At 44.0% G+C, this 22,733-nt stretch overlaps 1 protein-coding gene across 2 annotated transcripts in view; it reads left to right on the plus strand.

Moving 5' to 3' along the window:
- The window catches only part of Deptor (DEP domain containing MTOR interacting protein), a 138,556-nt gene that overhangs the window by 54,936 nt on the left and 60,887 nt on the right, over window positions 1-22,733 (plus strand). For both annotated transcript variants that reach the window (XM_032915560.1, XM_032915557.1), the window contains one exon: window positions 14,979-15,157. In XM_032915560.1, the coding sequence (XP_032771451.1) occupies window positions 14,979-15,157 (179 nt within the window). The remainder of the gene's footprint in view (window positions 1-14,978; window positions 15,158-22,733) is intronic.

Raw genomic sequence — 22,733 nt, forward strand, 5'->3', positions numbered from 1 at the left:
CTGCTTAATTACAGTCTCTGTGCACGGAGCTTGGGAGGGAAAATAAAGGCATTCTTCTACCAACTGGAAAACGCAGCAGCACACTGACAGAAAGCAGTTATTCATTTCAGAGCCCCCCAACCCCACCCCGAAAAAATTCCTTCCTACTAGCAAGAAAAATATCCGACTATTATTTTTAAATTTACGGAAGTCAAGTTTACAGCTGAACTGTAACTGTGAACTTGAAGGGTGATAGCCGTAAAATGCATTATATAGTTTAGTGTGGAGCTGAGCGCATTATTATCCACGTAGCAGCCACTGACCAAGCATTTTAAAAAACACCTCCGTGGTCCACTGTGGTTTAACATCCTAAACAAATTAGTGTTGGCATTTTTCCTAGAAGATGAAACTTTTTTTTTTTAAAGTAAGTTAGCCTTTGGGTGATGGCAACCATTTTCTAGGCCAAATAACAAATGCGAAGGGAAAGGATAGGCCTTTGAGGAAACGTGGAGCTGTTCCTCTGGCCGTGTACTTGAAAATCTATGAGAAGCTGATACTGTAGAGATCAATGAAATGTGCACTGTTCCCAAAAGGAACGCCTCTTACGTGTTACCATGGTACCACAGGAAGAGTCTGCAACGTCACCAAACTGAGGGCAAGATTCTTGCCAGGAGAAGAAACGTACTCATTGGGCCTATTAAGCACCCTAAGAACAGCCATGATTGCTGAGATGGGAAAAAACAAGCAGAACAAAGAAGGAAGCCAAAGAGAAAGGCACCTAGCTTCAACAGCCGGCTCCACCCAGAGGAGCATGCGCTGTGAGGACCGACGGGGAGGAGCCTGAGCTGCTAGAGCCCATTCCCTGTGAATTCATGGCTTAATGTACAAAAATAAATAAAAAATGTAGACTGTATTGTTTTTAAAGTAATTTAACTACTATGGTTTTTCAGTTTCAACCACCACCTCCCGCCAGTATACTAGCATCAGATTCTTGGGTTTAGTGCTTCTGGGCAGTTTAAACTCTTGTGCAATTTTGCAGGGGTCCACTGTTGGGGGCGAGGACAAGGGTGCTTGTGTGTTTCAGTTGTCCTCTGCTGCTGTGAGCAGGAGCTATGGTAAGTGCTTTAAATACCTGAATTTGAATTCACAAGGGCTCTGTTGGGCTGTCACTGGCTTCGTTACCATTGAAACTCAAAAGTCAGAGGAACATGCCTATAATTCCAACATTAGAGGGGTAGAGGCAGGAGGATCAGTTTAGGGACATCTTGGGGCTGCATAGTGAGTTCCAGGCTAACTTGGACTACCTGAGCCTGTCTCCAGAAGCCAAAAAAGGACGAGATATAGTTCAGTTGGTACCTGCCTCACATACATGAAGTCCCAGGTTCGACTCCTTGCCACTCATAAATTTAGCAGTGTCATGCACCTGTGGGTCCAGCGCTCAGGAGGCAGAATCAGGTAAATCAGAAGTTCAAGGCCATCCTCAAGGCTAACGTGGGCTACATGATCCACTATACACCTAAAGCAAATGAAGCTCACATCCTGGAGCCCAGCCAGACATAGTTTCACCACCAGATTTAAATCCAAGACTACTTCCTTGAACACTACCTCTCCTGAGCCATGTGTGCTAATAATAGTCCAGAAAGAAATGTAACCAACCAGACCTCCTCCCCTGCGTGTGACCCCAAGGGGTGTTGCCTTTATACTTCCTACCTCCTTCCTGCACTAGGACAGATAGAACCAGAAGTAGCCATGAGGAGTCAGATTCCACTTTTGCAGCTCTCTCCTTGCAGGTGGCAGAGTTCCACGCCTCTGCTCAGTGCAAGCTGATCTCTTTCCCCTCTACTCTGCGATAACAACTGGTCTTTGGGTGCAGATAAGCTCCTGATGGCTTCCAGCCAGGGGACCAACTCACAGTCCTGTGTGAGAGTAGAGTCCAGCTATTCAGAGGTTTGCTCCCTTTCCTTCCCCATGGTCGTTCAAACTACAGACGTTTTGTTATTCTCTATGCTCCCAGGGAGCAACGCCTGCACGGGAAAACGCCTGTGCATTTGCTAAATGGAAGCAAGACCCCTGTAGGGGAGAGTGAGAACATGACTCATCACCATTGCACAAATGTGTCTCTGTGCTGCCATCCCTTGCATCCAGGTTCAGAATTTTTCTGTGGCTCTCCTCACCCTTAGGAAGTTTAGTGTCTTACCTAGGGTTTTACTTCTGTGAAGAGATACCATGACCATGTCAATTCTTCTAAAAGAAAGTGTTAGAAAATTCTTCTAAAAGAATTGACCATGTCAATTCTTCTAAAACTGTGGCTAGCTTACAGTTTTGGAAATTTAGTCCATATTGTCATGGCAGGAAGCATGGTGGCGTGCTGGCAGACACAGTGCTGCAGGAGGACCTGGTTTCTATACCTTGATCCCCAGGCAACAGGAAGAGAGTGATAGAGGGCATGGCTTGAGCACTTGAAACCTCTAAGCCCACCCCCTAGAAACATACTTCCTCCAACAAGGCCACACCTACTGGAAGACCACACCTACTACAGCAAGGCCATACCTAAAAGTGCCAGTCCTTACAGACTTACGACCATTTCTATTCAAACCACTACACACGGTCTCTCTAATTGCTGCATATTGCCCCTGCTTCTCTCCCATCCTCCCCCATCCAGCCCCTCCCTGACTTGGCCCACTTGTTCATGCTCCTTGATCCTCTGAGGTACCCCACTAGTTCCCAGGGAAACTTACTTTTTTTTTTTTTTTTTTTAAAAGTTTGAGACATGGTCTTATGCATCCCTGGCTGGCCTCATACTTCTTACATAGCTAACACTGGCCTTGAACTCTTGAACCTCAAACCAGTATGTGACAAGGACTGCACTCAGGAGTCTGAAACAGGACAGTCTCCTTGAGTTGAAAGCTACGCTCGGGTGTATAGTGAGTTCTGGTCTAGCCTGCGCTAAAGAATGAAGCCTTGCTTCCAAAACCAACTAAGAAACAAAAGGCTATTTTAAGGGAGGGGTTATAATTTTGAATTATATGGAACCTGGTTTGTTCTGTGGTTCTGTAGATTGTGTGAGGACCTCGTACAGAGTAGACAAAGATGCTGTCATTAGACACATTCCCAGGAAGACCTGTTGTTAAAAAAGCAGTGACGATTTCTCCTCTGCCTTACGGTGCTTCTGTGGACACTCAGGGCCACACATCTTGTAGCCACATAGATGGTCCACCTGTAAGTGGTGACAGCTCCTGCCCATATCATAGTCAGGTTGTTTTTTGTTTTTGTTCTTGTTTTTTTTCAAATGCCAGCTTTTATCACTCTTTTGTGGCTTGTTGAGATAAGCCTTGCTTTGTGGCCCTAGGTGCCTAGTACCCTCTACCCAAGGCTAGCCTTGAGTCTCTCTGCCTTAGCTTCCTGAGTACTAAGATTGTAGCTCTGTTCCACCACACCCGGTTTATGTGATGCTAAGCTCCGAACTCGGAACCTGATGCACAATAAAGCATCTACCCACCCGAGCTACCTCCCCAGCCTGCCAAGTGCTGGCATTTTATGCCCAACTGACATGGCAGAAACTGGAAGTAGTCAAAGTGATGCTCTAAAGGATTTACTGATCAACTCGCTTGGGGAATATTAAGCTGTATGAAATGGGAAAGGTCTGCAGTGTGGCTGGGAGGTAAGAAGTCCACTAACCAGATGCTAGCCACTGAGGAAGAAAAGAGGGTACATAATTGGAGTTAGGGTTGCTGAGAAAGGTTCCGCTGATGTTCATTCACCAAGATTGACCTCCAATTAGGTGTCACTTCTAGAGCAAAGGGAGACAAACCTGACATAAAACCAGCCATTAGTCTCATCCCCCATCAAACAACATATTCTAAGGGGGGCAGTTCCAGGGTACAGCCCAGGGTAACAGTGGTCATTATGTCCTGGTCGGTCTTATTAAGCCCCTTGTGCTCTTAATAGGAAAATCTTAATTCTCTCAAGTGGGCAAGATGGCGCTGCAGAATAACTATTTGAAGGCAACACTGGTGTACTTAAGGAATAATACTGGTGATCTCAGCTGTATCTCTCAGCTGCCCAAAAGACCAGACTGGCAACCTGGTGTCTCTTTTTAAATTACTTAAAGTGTAATCTGGGGCTGGGAGCTAAAAGGAACTTAAGCTAAAAGGACAGCTTATGTGGAATGTCTAAACCTTAATTATAGGTAAACTGGTAAAATATTCTCCCTGAATGTCAGGCTCATCTGAACCAGTACTGTTACAGAGTCCTCCCTTTATGAATCTCTAAGTGTGAAGTGACTTCTCAGTGAGAAGTCGTATTATTTCTATAACACAACGAATACTCCTATTGCCTCATGATCATGAAAGTATGCTCAGTGAATAGCTTTTTCTAATGAACAATTAGAAGGCCCTGCTCCCCTTCTAGTTGTAGGGAAAGTCTGTGAGCCTTGCTGCCGCTTGCGTTGTTGTGAGCTGAAAGCAGCCATGCCTAGTCTCTGTTCCTCTTGCAGAGTGTTTGGTTAGGCTACTACTACTACTACTGTCTTAGCTGGGGTTTTACTGCTGTGAACAGACACCATGACCAAGGCAACTCTCACAAGGTCAACATTTAATTGGGGCTGGCTTACAGGTTCAGAGGTTCGGTTCATTATCATCAAGGCGGGAACCTGGTGGCATCCAGGCAGGCATGGTGCGGGAGTTGCCTGGATCTACATCTTCATCTGAAGTCAGCTTGTAGAACACTGACTTCCGGGCAGCTAGGAGGAAAGAGGGTCTTAAAGCCCACACCCATAGTGCCATACCTACTCCAACAAAGTCATACCTACTCCAACAAGGTCATACCTCCTTTAACAGGGCCACACCTTCTAAAAGTGCCACTCCCTGGGCCAAGCATTTACAAACCATCACAGCTACTGTAGTTGAATGAAGCCTTTTAGAGTGGCTGAGGCGTCTAATCCATACTTGGCTTCTCTCTCAAATGCTTGCAGGCTCTGAAAATGACTCTTCAGAGAACACTGGAAACCTCAGGGAATGTGAAAATTATAGCTTGGGTTTCAGAATATTAGTGTCTTGTTTGCTTCCACCGAATTCAAAATAGCAAAGAGGAAGGGCTATTCAGAGAGGGGAGAGGCAACAGTCCACGGCTGCTGCCGGTGGTATTTGCTTAGCCTTCCCTTGGTTGGTTAGTATTTATTGACCTTCTAACATCTACCTCCTCTGAATTTAGATTTCTAAGAAATGAAAACGTTTAAGACACCATGATAGTCTGTCTTTAGTGATTCCTAGTTTGGTTGGAAGGGTAAAAAATAGTGTGTTATACCTGGCCGGGAGGTGCAGATCTGTGATTGTAGTTACGATTGCAAGTTGAAAGCCAACCTGACGAATGTAGCAAGACCCTGTGTAAAATAAAAAGCTAAGGGCGTAGTCCAGAGAGAGCTCCATCAGTCCAACTCCCAGAACCCCCATGATAAAAACCATGTATTTACTTGTAATTTCAGTTCACGGAGATGGAAAAAGGAGGATGTTGGGGGCTCACTGGCCACCTAATTTAGTTTCAACCAATGAGAGACTTGTCTCTAAATAAGTAAATAAACAAGTAAGTAAATAAGTAAATAGATAAATAAGTAAATAAATAAATAAGTAAATAAATAATGTGGGAAGCACCCGTAGAGTGTTTACCTAGGATGTACAAAGCCCTAGGTTCAAGACCCTGTTTCATAGAAATAGATGATAGACAGCAGACAGGTCTGCAGTATAAAAAAATTAAACCAGTTGTGATGGCTCATGCCTATAATCACAGCAGTTAAGAATTTGAAGCAGAAGAGTTACTATAAGGAGTTGGAAGCTAAACCATTCTGTTGAGGGGGGCAGGGTCACGATATCACAGGCCTTTAATTCCTCAAGTGACAAATGGACATAGAAGGACCAGGGATTTGAGGCCAGCACCAGAATATTATAGAGATTGAGCCCAGCCTCAATTACATGAGACTCTACCTTGTGTTGAAGAAGCAGTGCCCAGGTTTTGCATATGTACTATTCTCCTCATGAGCATCCCTCTATTAAATACCATGCTTAAATGTTATAATTGCTCCTCAGTGAGCTCCAACTCTGTTTCTGAAGAAACAGGGAGAAGGGAGAAGGGCTGAGACTACAGCTCAGAGTGAAAGCATTTGCTTAATAAGTGTGAGGTCCTGGGTTCAATATGTGCTACTTCAAGAAGAAAGCAGATAAAAGCAGATAAAGCAGATCTAGTAAACGTTGAGCTCACGCTGGGTGTGGTGGTGCAGGCCTTTTCCAGCAGTTGGGGAAGCAAAGGCAGGCAGATCTCTCTGAGTCTTAGGACACCCAGGACTACTACAGAGAAACCGTGTCTGGGAAGAAAAAAAAAGTCAAGTTCTGTGTAGTGATTCACATCTGTAATCTAAGTACTTGGGAGTTTAAGACAGGAGGATGGCCGTACTTCAAGGCTAGCCCAGGGTACATGGTAAATTCCAAGACAGCCTGGGCTACAAAGTGGGACCCTACATGGATTTATGTGTGTCAGCGGGGAGGAAGGATACAGGGCCCACACACTATAAATGTAGGAGAAAAACCATGACTTTAAGTTCATTTTCTGAAAGCTTTTTTGTTGTTGCTTTGATTTTAAGTGTAGGGAGGATGAGTGAAAGCTATGTAGGTGGCGACTTAGTTTAGATACTTTGATGGTGACTTAGGGTCTTAGTTGACAGTAGAAAACAAGATTCCATAAAATAAATAAATTTAAAAAAAAAGACCAGGGGAAACAAGGTCTGAAGGCAGAACGAATAGACTCTGTGTCATGTAGTGCATGGAGGGCATGATGGGGCAGAGGACATGTTTTGTCAGTGTCCCGTGCTGTTTGCCCCATTCTCTTACCTTTCCCACTTATACTCATGTTAATGGCATAGTGGTGCTCTCTTACCAGTTCACACCCCAGTTATGAACAACAGATCTGTAACTCTATATGGATATCTACAATATCAGAGTGCTTAAAACGTCCAATACCCATGTAAGCATTTGTCTCTAATCAACTACTTCCTAATCACACAAGTCAGTCTGAATCGTACATTCAAAACTGTGGAAAACACACGTGTGTAAGTTATGCTTGGGTAACTAGTTTACTATCCTGGAGGGTAATATCAGCTTTTTGCTGTTTTGTATTTATCACTAGCCAAAAGCCTGGTTAACCAGGGACCTAACTGTAGTTTGACTTCTTCAGCGACAACACTTTCTTTGATTAAAAGTATAGGGTAAGTGCTCTGGGGAGAGAATTTGAGTTATAGATAATGTTGTCAAGATACAAAGAAATCATTTGTAGCCCACTCTCGGAAATAACCCTATTAATATTTGAATGAATAGATTTTTAAAATTTTTAGACATAGTCACATTAACATATGACTTTGTTTTGTTTTAGTCAATACTTTCCCCTCTTGAGGCCATGTCTTACTTTATAGCCCAGACTGATTTTAAATTTGCTACTTAGTCCTGCTAGCCTCACCCATGATCTTCCTACCCCAGCACTGGAAGGTCATGCTGTGTATCCCAGGTTGGCCTGATATGTTTCTGTTAAATCTTTCTTCCTAAACCCCTCATATCTTTTGGCCTCATACTCTCACGGTAATGTTGACTTTCCCAGAGCCCTGTTTGTTTGTGAGACAGAATCTCAGATAACCTAGGCTAGCCTCAAACTTTTTTCTTCTTTCTTTCTTTTTCCTTCCTTCCTTCCTTCCTTCCTTCCTTCCTTCCTTCCTTTCCTTCTGTACTGGCTGGTTTTGTGTGTCAACTTGACACAATTTGGCATTATCCCAGAGAAAGGGCCTTCAAACATTTCCATGAGGAAAATGCCTCCATAAGATCCAGCTGTAAGGCATTTTCTCAACTAGTGATCAAGGGGGAGGACCCAGCCCATTGTGGGTGGTGCCGTCCCTGGGCTGGTGGTCTTGGGTTTTATAAGACAGCAAGCTGAGCAAGCCAGGGGAAGCAAGCCAGTAAGTAACCTCCCTCCATGGCCTCTGCGTCAGCTCCTGCTTCCTGACCTGCCTGAGTTCCAGTCCTGACTTCCTTTGGTGATGAACAGCAGTGTGGAAGTGTAAGCTGAGTAAACCCTTTCCTCCCCAACTTGCTTCTTGGTCATGATGTTTTGTGAAGGAATAGAAACCCTAAGACACTTACTTACTTACTTACCTTCTTTCTCTCTTTTCTCTCTTTCTTTCTTTCTTTCTTTCTTTCTTTCTTTCTTTCTTTCTTTCTTTCTTTCTTTCTTTCCTCCTCCCCCTCCTCCTCCCTCCCTCCCTCCCTCCCTCCCTCCCTCCCCCTCCCTCCCTTTCTCCCTTCCTTCTTTCCTTCCTACCTAGACAGGGTCTCACTATGTAGCTCTGGCTGTCCTGGAAGATAGTGATATGCAGACCAGGCCGGTCTCAAACTCCAAAAGACCCACCTTCCTCTGTCCCCCAAGCACTGAGATTACAGGTGAGCATCCCTATACCTGGCTTGGCCTCAGACTCCTTCTGTAGCAGGAAATGGGCTTGAATTCCTGACTCCTCCGCCTCTACCCTCCCGAGTGCTAGAAATAGACATGCATCACCATGTCTTACTTGCCCCAACCTTGGACCCTGGACACATTTCCCATATTTTCCCACATTATACAAGACTTGTCTGACCCATTTGAATTTTTTCTCATCATGTAAGGAGATTGCTATCAGTTCATTTCTATTCCTGTTTGGGCACCTGAATGGGGCAGTTCCTTCTATTGTATGGCCTTTCCTCTGAGTTAATGTGAATCTGGGAAATCTGACTTAGTTACACACCAGGAAAGTTGGAAAGGAGCTCAGAACATGAGCAGAATCTGCTGCTGCCTGTTGGCAGTAGGCAAGGCTCGGCCATGCAGAACTGTGTCGATGGACCGGGGCTTTGTGCCGTGATTATGGGCTGACACATAAACAGCTTTACTAAAAACCAACTTGGTTTATAAAAAGGGAAGATGTTTCAGACCAGCAGCCATACTCTGGATGACCAACTAAAATGGAATTGATGTCCTTGTTAGTAGAAATATATAGAGTCTCAATTTTGATACATAATGGTGTTTGAATTTTCCCCTCTGTTGTAGTCACATAAAACTGTTAAGGTAGTCATCATCAGCCACAGGGTTAAATTTATTCAAGTTTCTGATGTACTAAGCACAATGATTTGTTGGTGGGAAGGGGGCAGAATAATTCTTAGAATAGAATCTTATGCCATTTCCCTCACCAGCCTGAAACTTATTTGTAGCTCAAACTAGCCTCAAACTCACAACGATCCTCCTGTCTCAGTCTCCTTTTGAATGCTAGGATTATAGGCATCAGCCATTGTCTGACCAGGCACTGACTAATGTTTGTCTGTATTATCACATTTAAACTGCATAGAAACTCCCACAACTAAGTACAATCATGTTTTAAATAGTTACGTTTTATTTGGAGAGAGAGAGAGAGAGAGAGAGAGAGAGAGAGAGAGAGAGAGAGAGAGAATGTGTGTATGTGTGTTGCACATGTATGCAAACATTCGGTGTAGAGATGAGAGGACAGTTTGTGAGAGTCAATTTTCACTCCTACAGTACAGGTCTCAAGGGTCAAGCCCAGGCCGTCAGGCTTGCACTGTAAGCACCTTTATCACTGAGCCATCTCTCTGACTCTAGACACCTTTACTATCTACATTGTACACAAGGGAAATCAGCCAGATAAACAAGCGTCACAGTACTTATCCGATCTTAGATCTCATGCTTTTAAAAAGTACCGTGGAGATAAGTATCTTAGAGATAACACAACACTGTGGGTGCGCTGTAGATTTGAAAATACCATGCCTCCAGTTGGGGCTGGAGAGCTGGCTCATCAGTAAAGGCCACTGACTGCTCTCTCTTCCAGGGGTCCCCAGTTCAATTCCCAGCAACCACATGGTAGCTCATAACCATCCGTAATGGGATTTGATTCTGGTGGGTCTGAAGACAGTGACAATGCGCTCATATATATAAAATAAATAAATCTAAAGAAGAAGAGGAGGAGGGAAGGAGAAGGAGGAAAAGAAGAAGAAACCTCTCCAAGAAAGAAAGAAAAGAAAAAAGAAATTACCATTCAGTGACTAAAATGAGGCCAATGCAGTTATTCCGTAAAGGTGGCCCCAAGCATTCCCACCCTTCTATCTGCACGTGCTTATGGTTCTTGAAAGAGGTGGCATGGATGTCACCTCCCCTAATAGTCTCTGACTTTGAGCCTAGACGTAGAGCTGTCATAGTTGATTGGTATTTGACAGCCATGCCAAGATATTCAGTAGGGAAAAAATATTCTTCTGGTGCTGAGACAGCCGGATAACCACATGCAAGAATGAAATTGGCTCCTTACCTCACACCTTATGTAATTAAGTCAAACTGTGACATTGAACTAAATATAAGAAAGGAGAACAGGAGGGGAAAACCACATGTGCTTGGGCAAGACAAAGGCAAGAGCAACAAAGTAAAAGAGAGGTATGGACCCACATCAAAGTGAAAACCTTTGCCATGAGCACGCTCTGAAAATGGGACCTGGTAAGTCCCAATAGGAGAAAATATTTAAACAGTATATGTCTAATGAGACACACACCTTCAGACCATGTAAAGAATCAATTAAAATCAATAATAAAGTGTTGTAACCAGCCAGGTGTGATGGGCCAGGCCTGTAACCTCAACATGCGGGTGGTGGAGGCAGGAGGATTACGAGTTCAAGGCCATCGTTGGCTACAAGAGACCGTATCTCAGAAAAACAACACAGTCTGCAAAAAGACGTGTAAGCCATTTTTCTCCAAAGGAAATATTCAAAATGGACGACAGATGTATAAAAGTGATCAAAGTCGTTAGTCATCAGGGTCATGCAGAGCAAAGCCTCGATGTTGTACAACGTCACACCCACAACAGGGAGCACAGTGAAAGAGAACAGATGATAATGTTTTCTTGGCTAGATTTAGGGAGAATTTGGAAAGCAGTCTGGCAGTTTCTCAAAAGGCTGAACAGTTTCCATATGACTGAACAATTCCATTTCTGTATATATAATGAAAAAAAGAAAAGACACACATACCCACACAAGACTGTGTACAGTCATGCGTTCCTTAATGGCTTGATAGGAGAAACCTATTACTAGGTGAGTTTGTCGTTGTGTGAACATTATACAGCACACTTACACAAACCTAGGTACTATAGGCTATATTGCATGTATGTATAGCTTATTGCTTATAAAGCTGAGGTGAACAAAAACCAGGCACGGTGGTGCATACGTACATTTACAGGAAAGACAGGACGATACAGAGAACTGGGCTAACCTGGGCTACATAGTTTGTTAGTAGCTGTGAGGCTTTGTTTTGTTGATTTTTGGTTGGGGGGTGAAAATGCTCTAACCCATATTGTGGGGATTGCTGAATGGTAAAAATCATTGAAATGTACCAGTGAGTTGTCATGTGGTATATGAATTACATCTGAATAAAGCCAGAGTGGAGTGAGGAGCGAGAAGAAAGAGGCGAAGTCAACATCCTGGTAATAGCTGCTTCCTCTTCCTAGAGCCCTACAGCTCCATGTGTGTAGCTCAGGTTGTTGTCCAGGGCAGAGGCTATACGAAGAACTAGTTCAGCGTTGAATATCTGGCTCTGGCCACCACTTCACACAATTGTGAGAGGCCTTCCAACCTAGAGCCACAGAGGGGACTGCCATATTAAATCCTGGGAAATCTATAGAATACTTAAGAGACAATTAAATGATGATTCTTTCAACCCACCAAGTTTGAGAGTAATTTTTCCCTTTAAAAATATATATTAATTTTTATTGTGTTTGAGTGCTTTGCCTATATGTATGTTTGTGTACCATGTGAGTGCCTGGTGCCTATGGAGGCCACGAGTCAGATCCCCTGAGATTGGAGTCATAGATGGTTATAAACTGCCATGTAGGTGCTGGGAATTGAACCCGGGTCCTTTGGAAGAGCACCAGTGCTCTTAACTGCTAAGCTATCATCGCTCCAGCCACTGAGAGTAATTTTTTATATAGCAAAAGGCAATCAGAAGCCAAATGTTTGCTTTAACACGAAGACTTCATGCGAATACTAAAATCCAATCCCGAGAAAGACGTGGTCTTAAAGAGCAACCAGGATGGGGATGTTCCTGGATTGTAAAGGAAATGAGTGGGGATGAGCTGGGGACAGTGGAGTGAGCCTGCCAAGCTGGCCTCTTTCCTGAAGCCTTGGCAAGAGCAGGTAGCCAGGCACTCGTCCAGAGGCCACCAGCTACTTAGTAGAAGTGCAAAAGGACAGAGCAGGTCATGTTTCTGGTTACATGAGGCTCCATGAAAGTAACCCTGTGTACTTGTCCACTCAGCACCTCGAAAGGAAAGAGGCCATGCTGGAAGAGGCTGAAGTAGAACGAAAGGCTAGCTAAGAGTCTGTACCGGAAATAGAGAGGACGTTGAAAAATCATTCTACTTCCATTATTTATTCATTTAGCGTGTGCGTGCCACAGCACCCTGTGACGTTCAGAGGGCAATTTTTAGCAGTAGGTTCTGTCCTTGAGCCTTATGATCCCTAGGGATAGAACTCAGGGTGTCAGGCTTGGAGGGGAAGTGACTTTACCTAGTGAGTCATCTTGTCGACCTATGGAAAAAGTGGTTTGTTTTGTTTTTTTAATTTATTTACTTACTTACTTTTCTAAAGACAAAAATTTAAGGTAGTGTCTCACTGTGTCACCCAGGCTGGATCTGAATGAGTCTTCCTTCTTAGCTTCCTGAGAATAGTGACAAAAGGCGTGTGCCACCACGCCTGGCTTCGTAAGGACGTCTTTTTCAGTGCATACTTGGATGCAGTGTAGCAAGGAATTTATGAAAATGATTTGTTGCTTCGTTTTTTTGTTTTGTTTTGTTTTTGTTTGTAAACCTCTATGCAAGGAAACACCTATAAACAGCTCAGATGGGGCTACACCCTCCAGATGTTAGCTGTTAAGTAAGCAGATGCTAACCGAGTGGTTCTGGAAGAGGTACAGTATCCAGGTTATAAAGACCTGAGAGTTCTGACAGGAAATAATACCTAAAATGTGAAAACTGAGGAAACCAAAGTTTCTTCTGTTTTCATTCGAAGTACTGTGAGGTGTTCAGATGTGGAGGAATGGTGGTCGGTGGTCCTCCTTTGTCCTGTGGGTTCATCCTTCTGCTGAAGTCCCGTCCCCAGCACAGGCTCCCAGATCTCTCTACAGGGCTTTCACTGATGTCATTTTATTCTTAGGTCTCAGCGATGTTATTTCATCTTCCCCTCGGTGCTCAGAGATCTGCTGTATGTCATGCACTTTTTCTGTTCTCCATTAATAGCAGTGGGGGTTGATTGGTCTGAGATTGAAAAACTACTAAAACTTGGTAGTTCAAACAGCTCTGATGTACTGTTTCTTCTAGTTCTATGGGCCACATGGGCATTCGGATGCTATTTCTCTTGGGCTCCTTCGTGGGTCAAACAGAGGGTTTCCATTGGTCTGTCAGGCCCAAGATGGCCTCAGTGAGAATTGGTCCTGGCTCTTGCCTCCCACCCTGGTTCTCCTTGGGGTCATTCTTCTAGAAGGCGGCACCTGCTTCTTACATGGTGATTCCCTGGTGGCACCCCAGGTAAAGGCAGATGTTTGTTAGCCCTCCAGAGTCTACTGGATGGCTTGTCTCTGAAGAAACAAGAAACACTTGTCTCTGAAGTCAAAGTCAAGCTGCCGGTCAGTTCAGTGAGGGCTTACTCCTTGTGGTATGCACATAGACGGCTGTCTTCTTGCTACATCCTCATTTGGAGATGGCCATGAGGGAATAGGCAAGATCTTCTTGTGTCTTCTTTTCAAGTATTTCAAATATTTATTTATTTACTTGTTGGTGTGTGTGGATGGTGTGTGAATGTGAGATGGGAGCGTGAGAGGGTAGAGGCCAGAGGACAACTCTGTGGTTCTCTCCTTCCACTCTTACTGAGATCAGGGAGTCAAGATCACTGGGCTTCTTCTTCTTTTTTTTTTTTTTTTTTTTTTTTTTCCCCCGGATCTGGGGACCGAACCCAGGGCCTTGGTTGCTAGGCAATCACTCTATCACTGAGCTAAATCCCCAACCCCGATCACTGGGCTTCTGAGGCCAGCGTCTTTATCTTCAGGGGCATCGTACTGGCTCTCTTTCATTTCTCTTCTGATCTCTCCATAGGACTTTTGGTCTCAAAAGCTAATTATGCCCAAACTCCCCATCTCCAGGCCATCACATTTAGAAAGTGAATGTGTAGATTGGGAGTGGTGACACATACAGTCATCCCACAGTTATTTTAACATGGGAGTCTAGGAAATGGGATCGGAAAATATTGTAAGCAAATTAAGAAAGACAGTGCATTGTATTGTAAAAGTCCTGACTAAATACTCTGCTTTCTTTCCTTTTCCTTTTCTTAAAAAAAATTTGTTTGTTTGTTTATTTTATGTATGTTAATACACTGTCACTGTCTTCAGACACACCAGAAGAGGGCATCGGATGTCATTACAGATGGTTGTGAGCCACCCTGTGGTGGTTGGGAACTGAACTCAGGACCTCTGGAAGAGCAGTCAGTGTTCTTAACCACTGAGCCATCTTTCCAGCCCCATCCTTTTTCTTTTTTGATTCCTTGTAGGGTTGTGTAGGTGAATGCTAGGAACCAGGCCCAGGGTAAGCACCATACCACTGAGTCAGACCCCCTCAACGCTGACAACTTTTCAAGATGAATGATTTTAATGCAGCCTTGTACTTTGTGTTTCCAACTTTTGTCTCATTACGAGGAGAAAAGGCGTCTTGCTTACTTCTAACACAGACCCTCTCTTGGAATTGACATTTGTAACGGCTACATCCGTCTGACAGCTCTTCCGTGACACTTCCCGGAAGCCTATGATGTACTTCCTGGAAACCTATGGTGTTGGATTTCAAATGAGCTATTTTCCTTTTGTATATATTTACCTTACTTTCCTTATCTCTCTTCTCCCCACCCCCAGACTGATGAGTCCTGAAACTACACTCCTCCAGCCTAGGGAAGAGGAGGGGGTGAAGTATGAGCGAACCTTCATGGCATCCGAATTCCTGGACTGGCTGGTTCAGGAAGGAGAAGCCACAACAAGGAAAGAGGCAGAGCAGCTTTGCCACCGGCTCATGGAGCACGGCATCATACAGCATGGTGAGTGCACCAGTCAGTGCCTGCTACAGTGACCGCCAGTCTCTTAACCTGTGGCTTGTAGCCACATACACTCACTCCTCATGCCTTGACCCATAAGTCCCTCTGGACAGCGCTGCTTCTATGCTGAGAGCCAAGTTCAAGTCTTCATGTTTCTTGACTTGCCTGCTCTTTTGAGATTGGTTTAAAGAAACGTGTGGTTTTGCAGATGTGTCAGCAGATACTAAAGAAGAAAGGCAAAGTCTTCTTTATTTTTAATTCTATGTCCATGGGTGGTTCACCTACATGTGTGTCTGCGCTGTGTGAGTGCCTAGTGCCCACAGAGACCAGGAAAGGGTGTCAGATGGCCTGGAACTGGAGTGACAGAAGGAGCTATGAGTTGCCATGTGGCTATGTGGATGCAGGGAATTGAACCTCTGGATCCTTTCTCTGAAAGCCTTCTTACCAGCCAGGGAAGGCAGATTCTATAAAACTATCAAGAGCTCTGCATAGGTATGATGTCATGTCACAATTCCACATACAGCTGGCTCTCACAACTCATACAGTCACTCTGAGTGTGAAGGCAGGAAGATTGGAAGTTCATGACCGTTCAGAGCCAGCCTGAGCTGTGAGAAACTCTCAAAGACAAACATTAAGGGAGGTCTATTCAAGGTGTGGGCCATGACCATATGCAAGTATTGGGTGGAGAGAGATAGAGATCTGGAACAGCTTGAGAGTCATGAAGAAAAACAGACCTGGAGAGGTGAGGGTGGAGAGGAATAGTGAGATGTGAGCAGCCTGCCCAGCCACCTGAGCCTGTGGTGAAGTCTCGGCCCATGCTACTGCTGCTGAGCACCAGGTCTGGGTCTGTGACCGTGTATGCAGCAGGGGTCAGTGCTGATGTCAGTGACTCCTTTTACCACCAAAGGCCATGTGGGCATCCCTGGTCTGGGCTGCCACCTGGGATCATGCTATTGTCCAAGGGCTGTGCAAAGCTGTCCCTGCCCCTCACTAGCTGCAGCACTCCGAAGAACTGGGTAACCATGAATGCCTGGGTAACAAAGTAGACCCTGATATCAGAGGTGCAGGTGAGCTGGCCCTGAGGGTGTGAGTGTGGAGAGCAGGCCCCACCACTCTCCTCTAATCCCTCCCTAACTGTGGCAGGTGGGAGAGCTGGCCCTGTCCCATACTGGCTGCAGCAATCAGGAGAGCTGGCCTGGCACCTCACTTGGACAGCATAATAGAGCTTGCTCTCGTGGCATGGATACAAGAGAGCTGGTGGGACCAACTCAGTCACCACCCAGGTCCAGATCCAGGGCTGTGAGGTGGCCCATCCCAGCATCTACCTACCCTATCTATAAACTGCTACATCTCAGGAAGGAGCCAGTTCTACAAATCCAAAGCTGCAGGATCTCCACAACACAGGGCAACAACAGGATATCTGAGAGGAGTTTCAGTGAGGATTCAGTACTGATAGTGTAGCAGAAGCCAGAGGCCTCCACCAATGATCCATTGTAATGAATATTTGCAAATAAAGATGTGGACAAAGGGGTATACTGTGGGACCCACTACAGCTTCCACATGAGATGGGTTTGGTTGTTGTTGTTGTTTTGTATTTTATTTTGAGGGGAGGTTGCAAGGGGAGAAGGCAGATGTGAAGGGATGGGGAGATGAGTGGGATCGGGGTGTGTGATGTGAAATTCACAAAGAACCAACAAAAAGGTTTTTTTAAAAAAAGACATTAAAATAGTTTAAAAAAGGAATAAACAGTTTTGTTTGCAAGACCTGTTGTCTATGACCTTAGGTAGGTAATGCTTGAGACAGGAGATGGAAGTGCAATCCCAGCTGCAGTGGTGAAGAGACAATACAAAGGGGCTTTACAAATGTTTTCAGCCCAAAGGGATGACTTGTGATGATGCGATATAACCTTTGGTTAAGAGTTTTATTATCTTTACTGCATAACAAATAACTTGAAAGCGTAACCAAAACTCGATGACCTAAACCACCAACAGTAAATTTTATGAATGTGAAATGTTGCCTCATAGAATTTCAGTAGGTCAGGAATTGGGGTGAGGCTTAGCTGACTGGGTCTCCCAGGGCTTTCATCTGAAGATAGAGGCACATGGGTAGCCAGGGCTACAGGACTAGATTCACTTCCACAACGGCTTCCTAGTTGCCAGAAGAGTTGACTGTGACTATTGGCAGGAGGCTTCTGCCCGTATCTAGGTGGACTTCATCATGCTACCTGAGAATTTCATTGGCATGCCAGGGTCACCTCCTGAACTCCAATGGGAGTGAACCAAGAAAATGAAAGAAGTCACAGCTGTGGGAGTCACACGGTGTCATTTCCTCAGTCTTCTGTTGGTTCCACATCTGACCCTGCTGGTGTGGAGGAAGGTGAAGAGTGTTGAGAGCAGGAGTCTGCAAGCATTAGAGATACGTTGCAGGCTGGCTGTCACAAGAACACAGCCGCTGGGATCCCAGCTCCACCAGGTCCAAGCTAATTACTTTCTCTTTATCTGGGAAGTGAGGATGACCTCATTGGTTAAGTGTAGAATTAAATGAGCAGGCATTGAGCTCTCATTTAATGCTCTTGCTCTTAGTAACCACCCACTCAATTCATTTCCCTGCAAGGTGTGGGCTTGGGACAAAGAGGAGAAGGTTAAGCATGTCGTCATTTCCCAAGTCCATATAAAAGGTGATTAACGTTACAGTCTGTGAGCTCCTTCCCCAAGTCCCCCTGTCTTCCAAGCTGAGGATTTCTGTCACAAGAATACAACAGTGGAATTAGAAAGAAACTTTAGAAATTTAGAGCAATGTTTTCCTAACTCTAGAATGCAACCCTCTAGGGGACATGATATAATGACATTTAGTGTGTTCACACCTACCATGTCACATGTAGATATCAGAAGACAATGTGTCAGAGTCTGTTCTTTCTTTCCACTATGTACTTCCCAGGAATCAAAATCAGCTTGTCAGGTATGGTCTTGTGTTGCCCTAAAAATTATTTGTTACTCTGCTCTAGGATCAAGTATTTGGAAAGCCGCCAATGTGAGGCATTGGATTGACTCCTTTGGATTTCAGTGTATTCTTGGGCATCCCCTTCTGTACCACTACTACCAGGTTGAACTGCATTCCTTAAGTAGCTTCCCTTTCCCCTCTCTTTTCTTGAGAATTGAGGAATATCCTATTCTGTCAAATCTTTCTCTGATTCATCATTTTGTCCTTTGTACCACTTACAAACGAAGGACATTCATTACTTCATTTTTTAAAAAAGATTTACTTATTATATACACTGTAGCTGTCTTCAAACACACCAGAAGAGGGCATCAGATCTCATTATAGATGGTTGTGAGTCACCATGTGGTTGCCAGGATTTGAATTCAGGATCTCTGGAAGAGCAGTCAGTGCTTTTAACCACACTGAGCCATCTCTCCAGCCCAAGGTGCTTCATTCTGTAAAGTAACTTTATCTTAGTTGCTTGGGATTAAGGTGTATGCACTAAGGGTGTGTCTGTATTCTAGCCACACCACAACTAGAAACACCCATTTTTCACTAGATAACACAATCTAAGGGTTCACAGTGTGATCAAATACACTACAACAATGAGTTTTTTACTTGCATGTGTGTGTGTGTGTGTGTGTGTGTGTGTGTGTGTGTGTGTGTGATACACATATATCTCACATGTATGCCATAGAGGCCAGAAGAAGACATTGTATCCTCTGGAACTAGATGGTTTTGAACCTTTATGTGGGTGCTGGGAATTAAACACGAGTCCTCTGCAGGAACAACAAAGCGCTTAACCACTGAGCCCTCTCTCCAACCCTTGATCACTTTACTCTTAGTAATTTAGTCTAACCTCTTAAATCCAATGAAGTAGCTATTTTTAAAGTTTTTGCTGTGTTTGATATGAGATCTATCATCTTTTTTTTTTTTTTATAAATTTATTTAATATAAGTACACTTTCAGTCTCTTCATTTTAAAGATGGTTTTTGCCACCATGTGTTTGATAGGACCTGAGATCAGTGCTCTTAACCACTGAGCCATCTCTCATCATCTTACAAAGCTGTAAGAGTACATACAGTATGGTAACTAAAAGGTAGGCATTATTATTTTCATTATATATATTTTATATATTTTTATATATTTTATTATATATTTTCATTGGATCAAGAAATGAAGATAGCAGTAAGTTAGACAGATTGTCTGAAGCCTCACGGGTAAAAATAGCCAAATGGGTGTTACTGCTAATAAGCATGAGCATGGAATCGGTTAGTGACTGCTATGTTCCCCGTGAGCAAAGGCATTTTTGGTTTGAATCTGCCACCATTTTGTTCCAGGAAGAAAAAGTCAGATGACCCCAGGTTTTATGAGAAAACCAGTTTCTTATGCTACAATCTACTGAGTCATTCTGTGCATGAGAAGAGATACCAGATGCCAGGAGTCATTTCCAGATTATTTCCAAGGAATGAGTAATTATACCTCAATTACTGTGTGGTTTTATAATGCTGTAACCTCCATGCCAGAAAGGTGAGCCATGGAAGGTAATGTCAAGACATTATTAATAGAGAATCTAAATGTAGGAGCAGGTTGCCTCTGATGGTAGGAGGATTAAAAATTCTGTATATTGAGTCTAGCGTTTCAATCTCATTTCCAATACAGGCTTCATTGCTAGCTCTCTAAACTCAGACTTATTAGAAAACATAATCACCACAGTCAGGGTCCTCATTGACATTCTGGATTGTGTAGCCATTAATTTCAGAGGTTAAACATTAAAGCAAGTTAGCCCTTAGGCTTCGACTACAAGGCCTCTGAATTAAATCGGTTCACTAGGTTGAAACTAGTCAGTGTGAACATCAGGTCCTCTCAGGAAATCCATCGTCTATGAATGGTAAATGATGCTTTTATCAAGGCAGGACTTGTTAGATGAGTAAGAAGCTGACATTCATATTTATGGTCATGTAAGTGTCTCTTGACGGATCTCACTCTTGGCAAAGCTAGCCAAAACTCACTTTATAGTCTAGGCTAGCCTCAAATTCACAGCAGTCCTCCTGCTCCAACCTCCAGGATATAAACTACTTGTTGCCTTGGCTGACCTTGAACTCTCAATACCTCAGACGGACCTTGAATTTGCACGCTTCCTGACTCCGCCTCCCAAGTAGCTGTGATTATAGGTCTACACCTCCAGGCTCGCCTCTTTCTAAGTACTGGGCTAAATATTTTATAAGTTTTAATATATCAGGTAGCTAATATGTATATGTTTTGCCCATATTGTTGTGTTTTTCTGCTGCAAGGGCATCTTGGCAGTCAGGAGCCAAGGAATACCACAAAGTCACACCATGCAGCAACCCTCACACAAGAGATCTAGTGGAAAGAAGAACAGAATGGCGGCTGCCTCTGGTGGAAAGAGAGACAGCAGTGGGCTGAACAGAGAAGCTTGTATAGGGTTTTTGGAGCACGCACAGTGAGCTTAGTGGTAAAGTATAGTGTGCTAGCAAACATGGTAGGCCATTAACGCTGAGTCACAGGGGCAGGAACTGCCAAGTCTGGGAGCTCTGAGTCAAGCCAAGGGCAGGGTGCTTTTTTCTTCTGCCTAAGTCTTGGACTTGAGATCAAGTCAGAGCCAAAATGTTCTTTCCTTATATATATATATACATGTGTGTGTGTGTGTGTGTGTGTGTGTGTGTGTGTGTGTGTGTGTGTGTGTGAGAGAGAGAGAGAGAGAGAGAGAGAGAGGAAGAGAGAGAAAATGTTCTTTCCTTGTCCATTTTACCTTATACATATACATGCGTGTGTGTGTGTGTGTGTGAGAGAGAGAGAGAGAGACAGAGACAGAGACAGAGACAGAGAGACAGACAGACAGAGAGAGACAGACAGAGAGACAGAGAGACAGACAAAAAGACAGAAAGAAAGAGATCTTAATAAACCCATGGAGATGTAGTGTATCTCTAAAATACTAGTCCTGGGCGAGGAGATGCTAACTGAAACAGAAATTTGGAGGACACCTGGGCCTGCTATGCAGGTTTCAGATCAGCTTGTCCTCAGAATGAGATGTGGTCTCAAAAATACATGTCATCCTTCTTATAGTAGATCTGTGACATTAATATAAGTACAGAAATTCAACAGTAAAAACTCTCTGATTGAAAGTCTTTTAAGATATTTTGCATGGTTGCCCACATAGGCCATAGCTACTCTAAGCACTGTGCCTAAGAAAGACACTTATTCGAGCTGTGGATACAACTCAGTTGGTACAGTACTTGCCTAGTATGATTGACACCCTAAGACTGATGACCAACACCACAAAAACTGGGCATGGTAGCACATGCCTATAATCTAAACACTTAGACTGTAGATACGGGAGGCTAGGAAGCTCAAAGTCATCCTTGGCCACATGATGAGTTTGAGGCCAGCCTTAGCTAGGTAAGACCCTTACTCAAGATGAAGAAGAGGTCCTGGAGGAGCGACCCAGTGGTAAGCACTTATAGCTTGTGCAAAGGACCTGGTTTCAGTTTCCAGCACCCACGGAGTTGTTCAAGTAGTAGATTTGAGGTTCAAATCAGGGCAGTGAAGTTTTAGAAACTACCTCTTACCCACTGAGGAGGACCAGACGCTCATTATTAGCTCCACTAGGCTAAGAAAAAAATAGTATTCGCTCATAAAACCTGAACTGCGTTGACTAGATGGCAGCAGTTCACATGGCCTGGCAGATGATGCAACTTAAAAAAAGTGTTAGCCCATAAAATCTACTTTTCCTCAAACACTAACAACCTTGGAGGTTTTGTATAGCTTTTGCAAATAGAGTAGACACAGTTTCCGAGTACTAAATATTTCCCCAGCCGTGTTAGCTGTCAACTGGTTATCTTCACTCTAAGTGGAAAGAGATGGAAGGCAGATAATCGCAAGGGTAAACCACTCCCAGCTGCAGCAGCTGACCCTGGGTAATCAGGTTCCCGCTGCTGCTGTGTCCACACAAATCATTTCCTCCTCTTCCGCCTCAGCCAGAGCACTTTAACAATATCAACACTTTATAAAGCCTTCTGGCTTTTCCTTTTAAGTCTATAATTATATTAAACCTTGGAATACACAGGAGAGCAGTTTTACATACATTATCTTTCCAATCCTCCCAGCTCCCCTAGGGTAGCTCTGCTTATACTGTCTTAAGGGAAGAGACATTTGCTTGAGAACCAAGAAAGATGCCAGGTTCAGATAGAGATGGGTGGCATCATCCCAGTAACCAAGGTCACTGACAGAAGTTAGCCTAAGGTTGCAAATTATATATATATATATGAGAAAAATAATTTTCTTTCTACCCTTCTTAAGTTCTTAATGAAGCCTTAAAAGGTAAGATGGAAAGAAAGTATGTGAACGTCCCTCAGTTGGTGTGCACTTGCCAAGTATGCACACAGCATAAGCTCACCCACCGGCACTGTGTAAACCAAGCACTTAGGGTGTGAAGGCGGGGAGGAGGGGAGGTTTGAGGTCATCCTCGACTATGCATAGTTTGGAGCCAGCCTGGACTACATAAGACCCCATCTCGGGGAGGAGGGCAGTCAATGTATGCCCCTTATACACTTGGAGATAACCCTGAGAAATAAGCAAC

The sequence above is a fragment of the Rattus rattus genome, chromosome 1 (assembly GCF_011064425.1).
Source record: "Rattus rattus isolate New Zealand chromosome 1, Rrattus_CSIRO_v1, whole genome shotgun sequence".
Taxonomy (NCBI): Eukaryota; Metazoa; Chordata; class Mammalia; order Rodentia; family Muridae; genus Rattus; species Rattus rattus.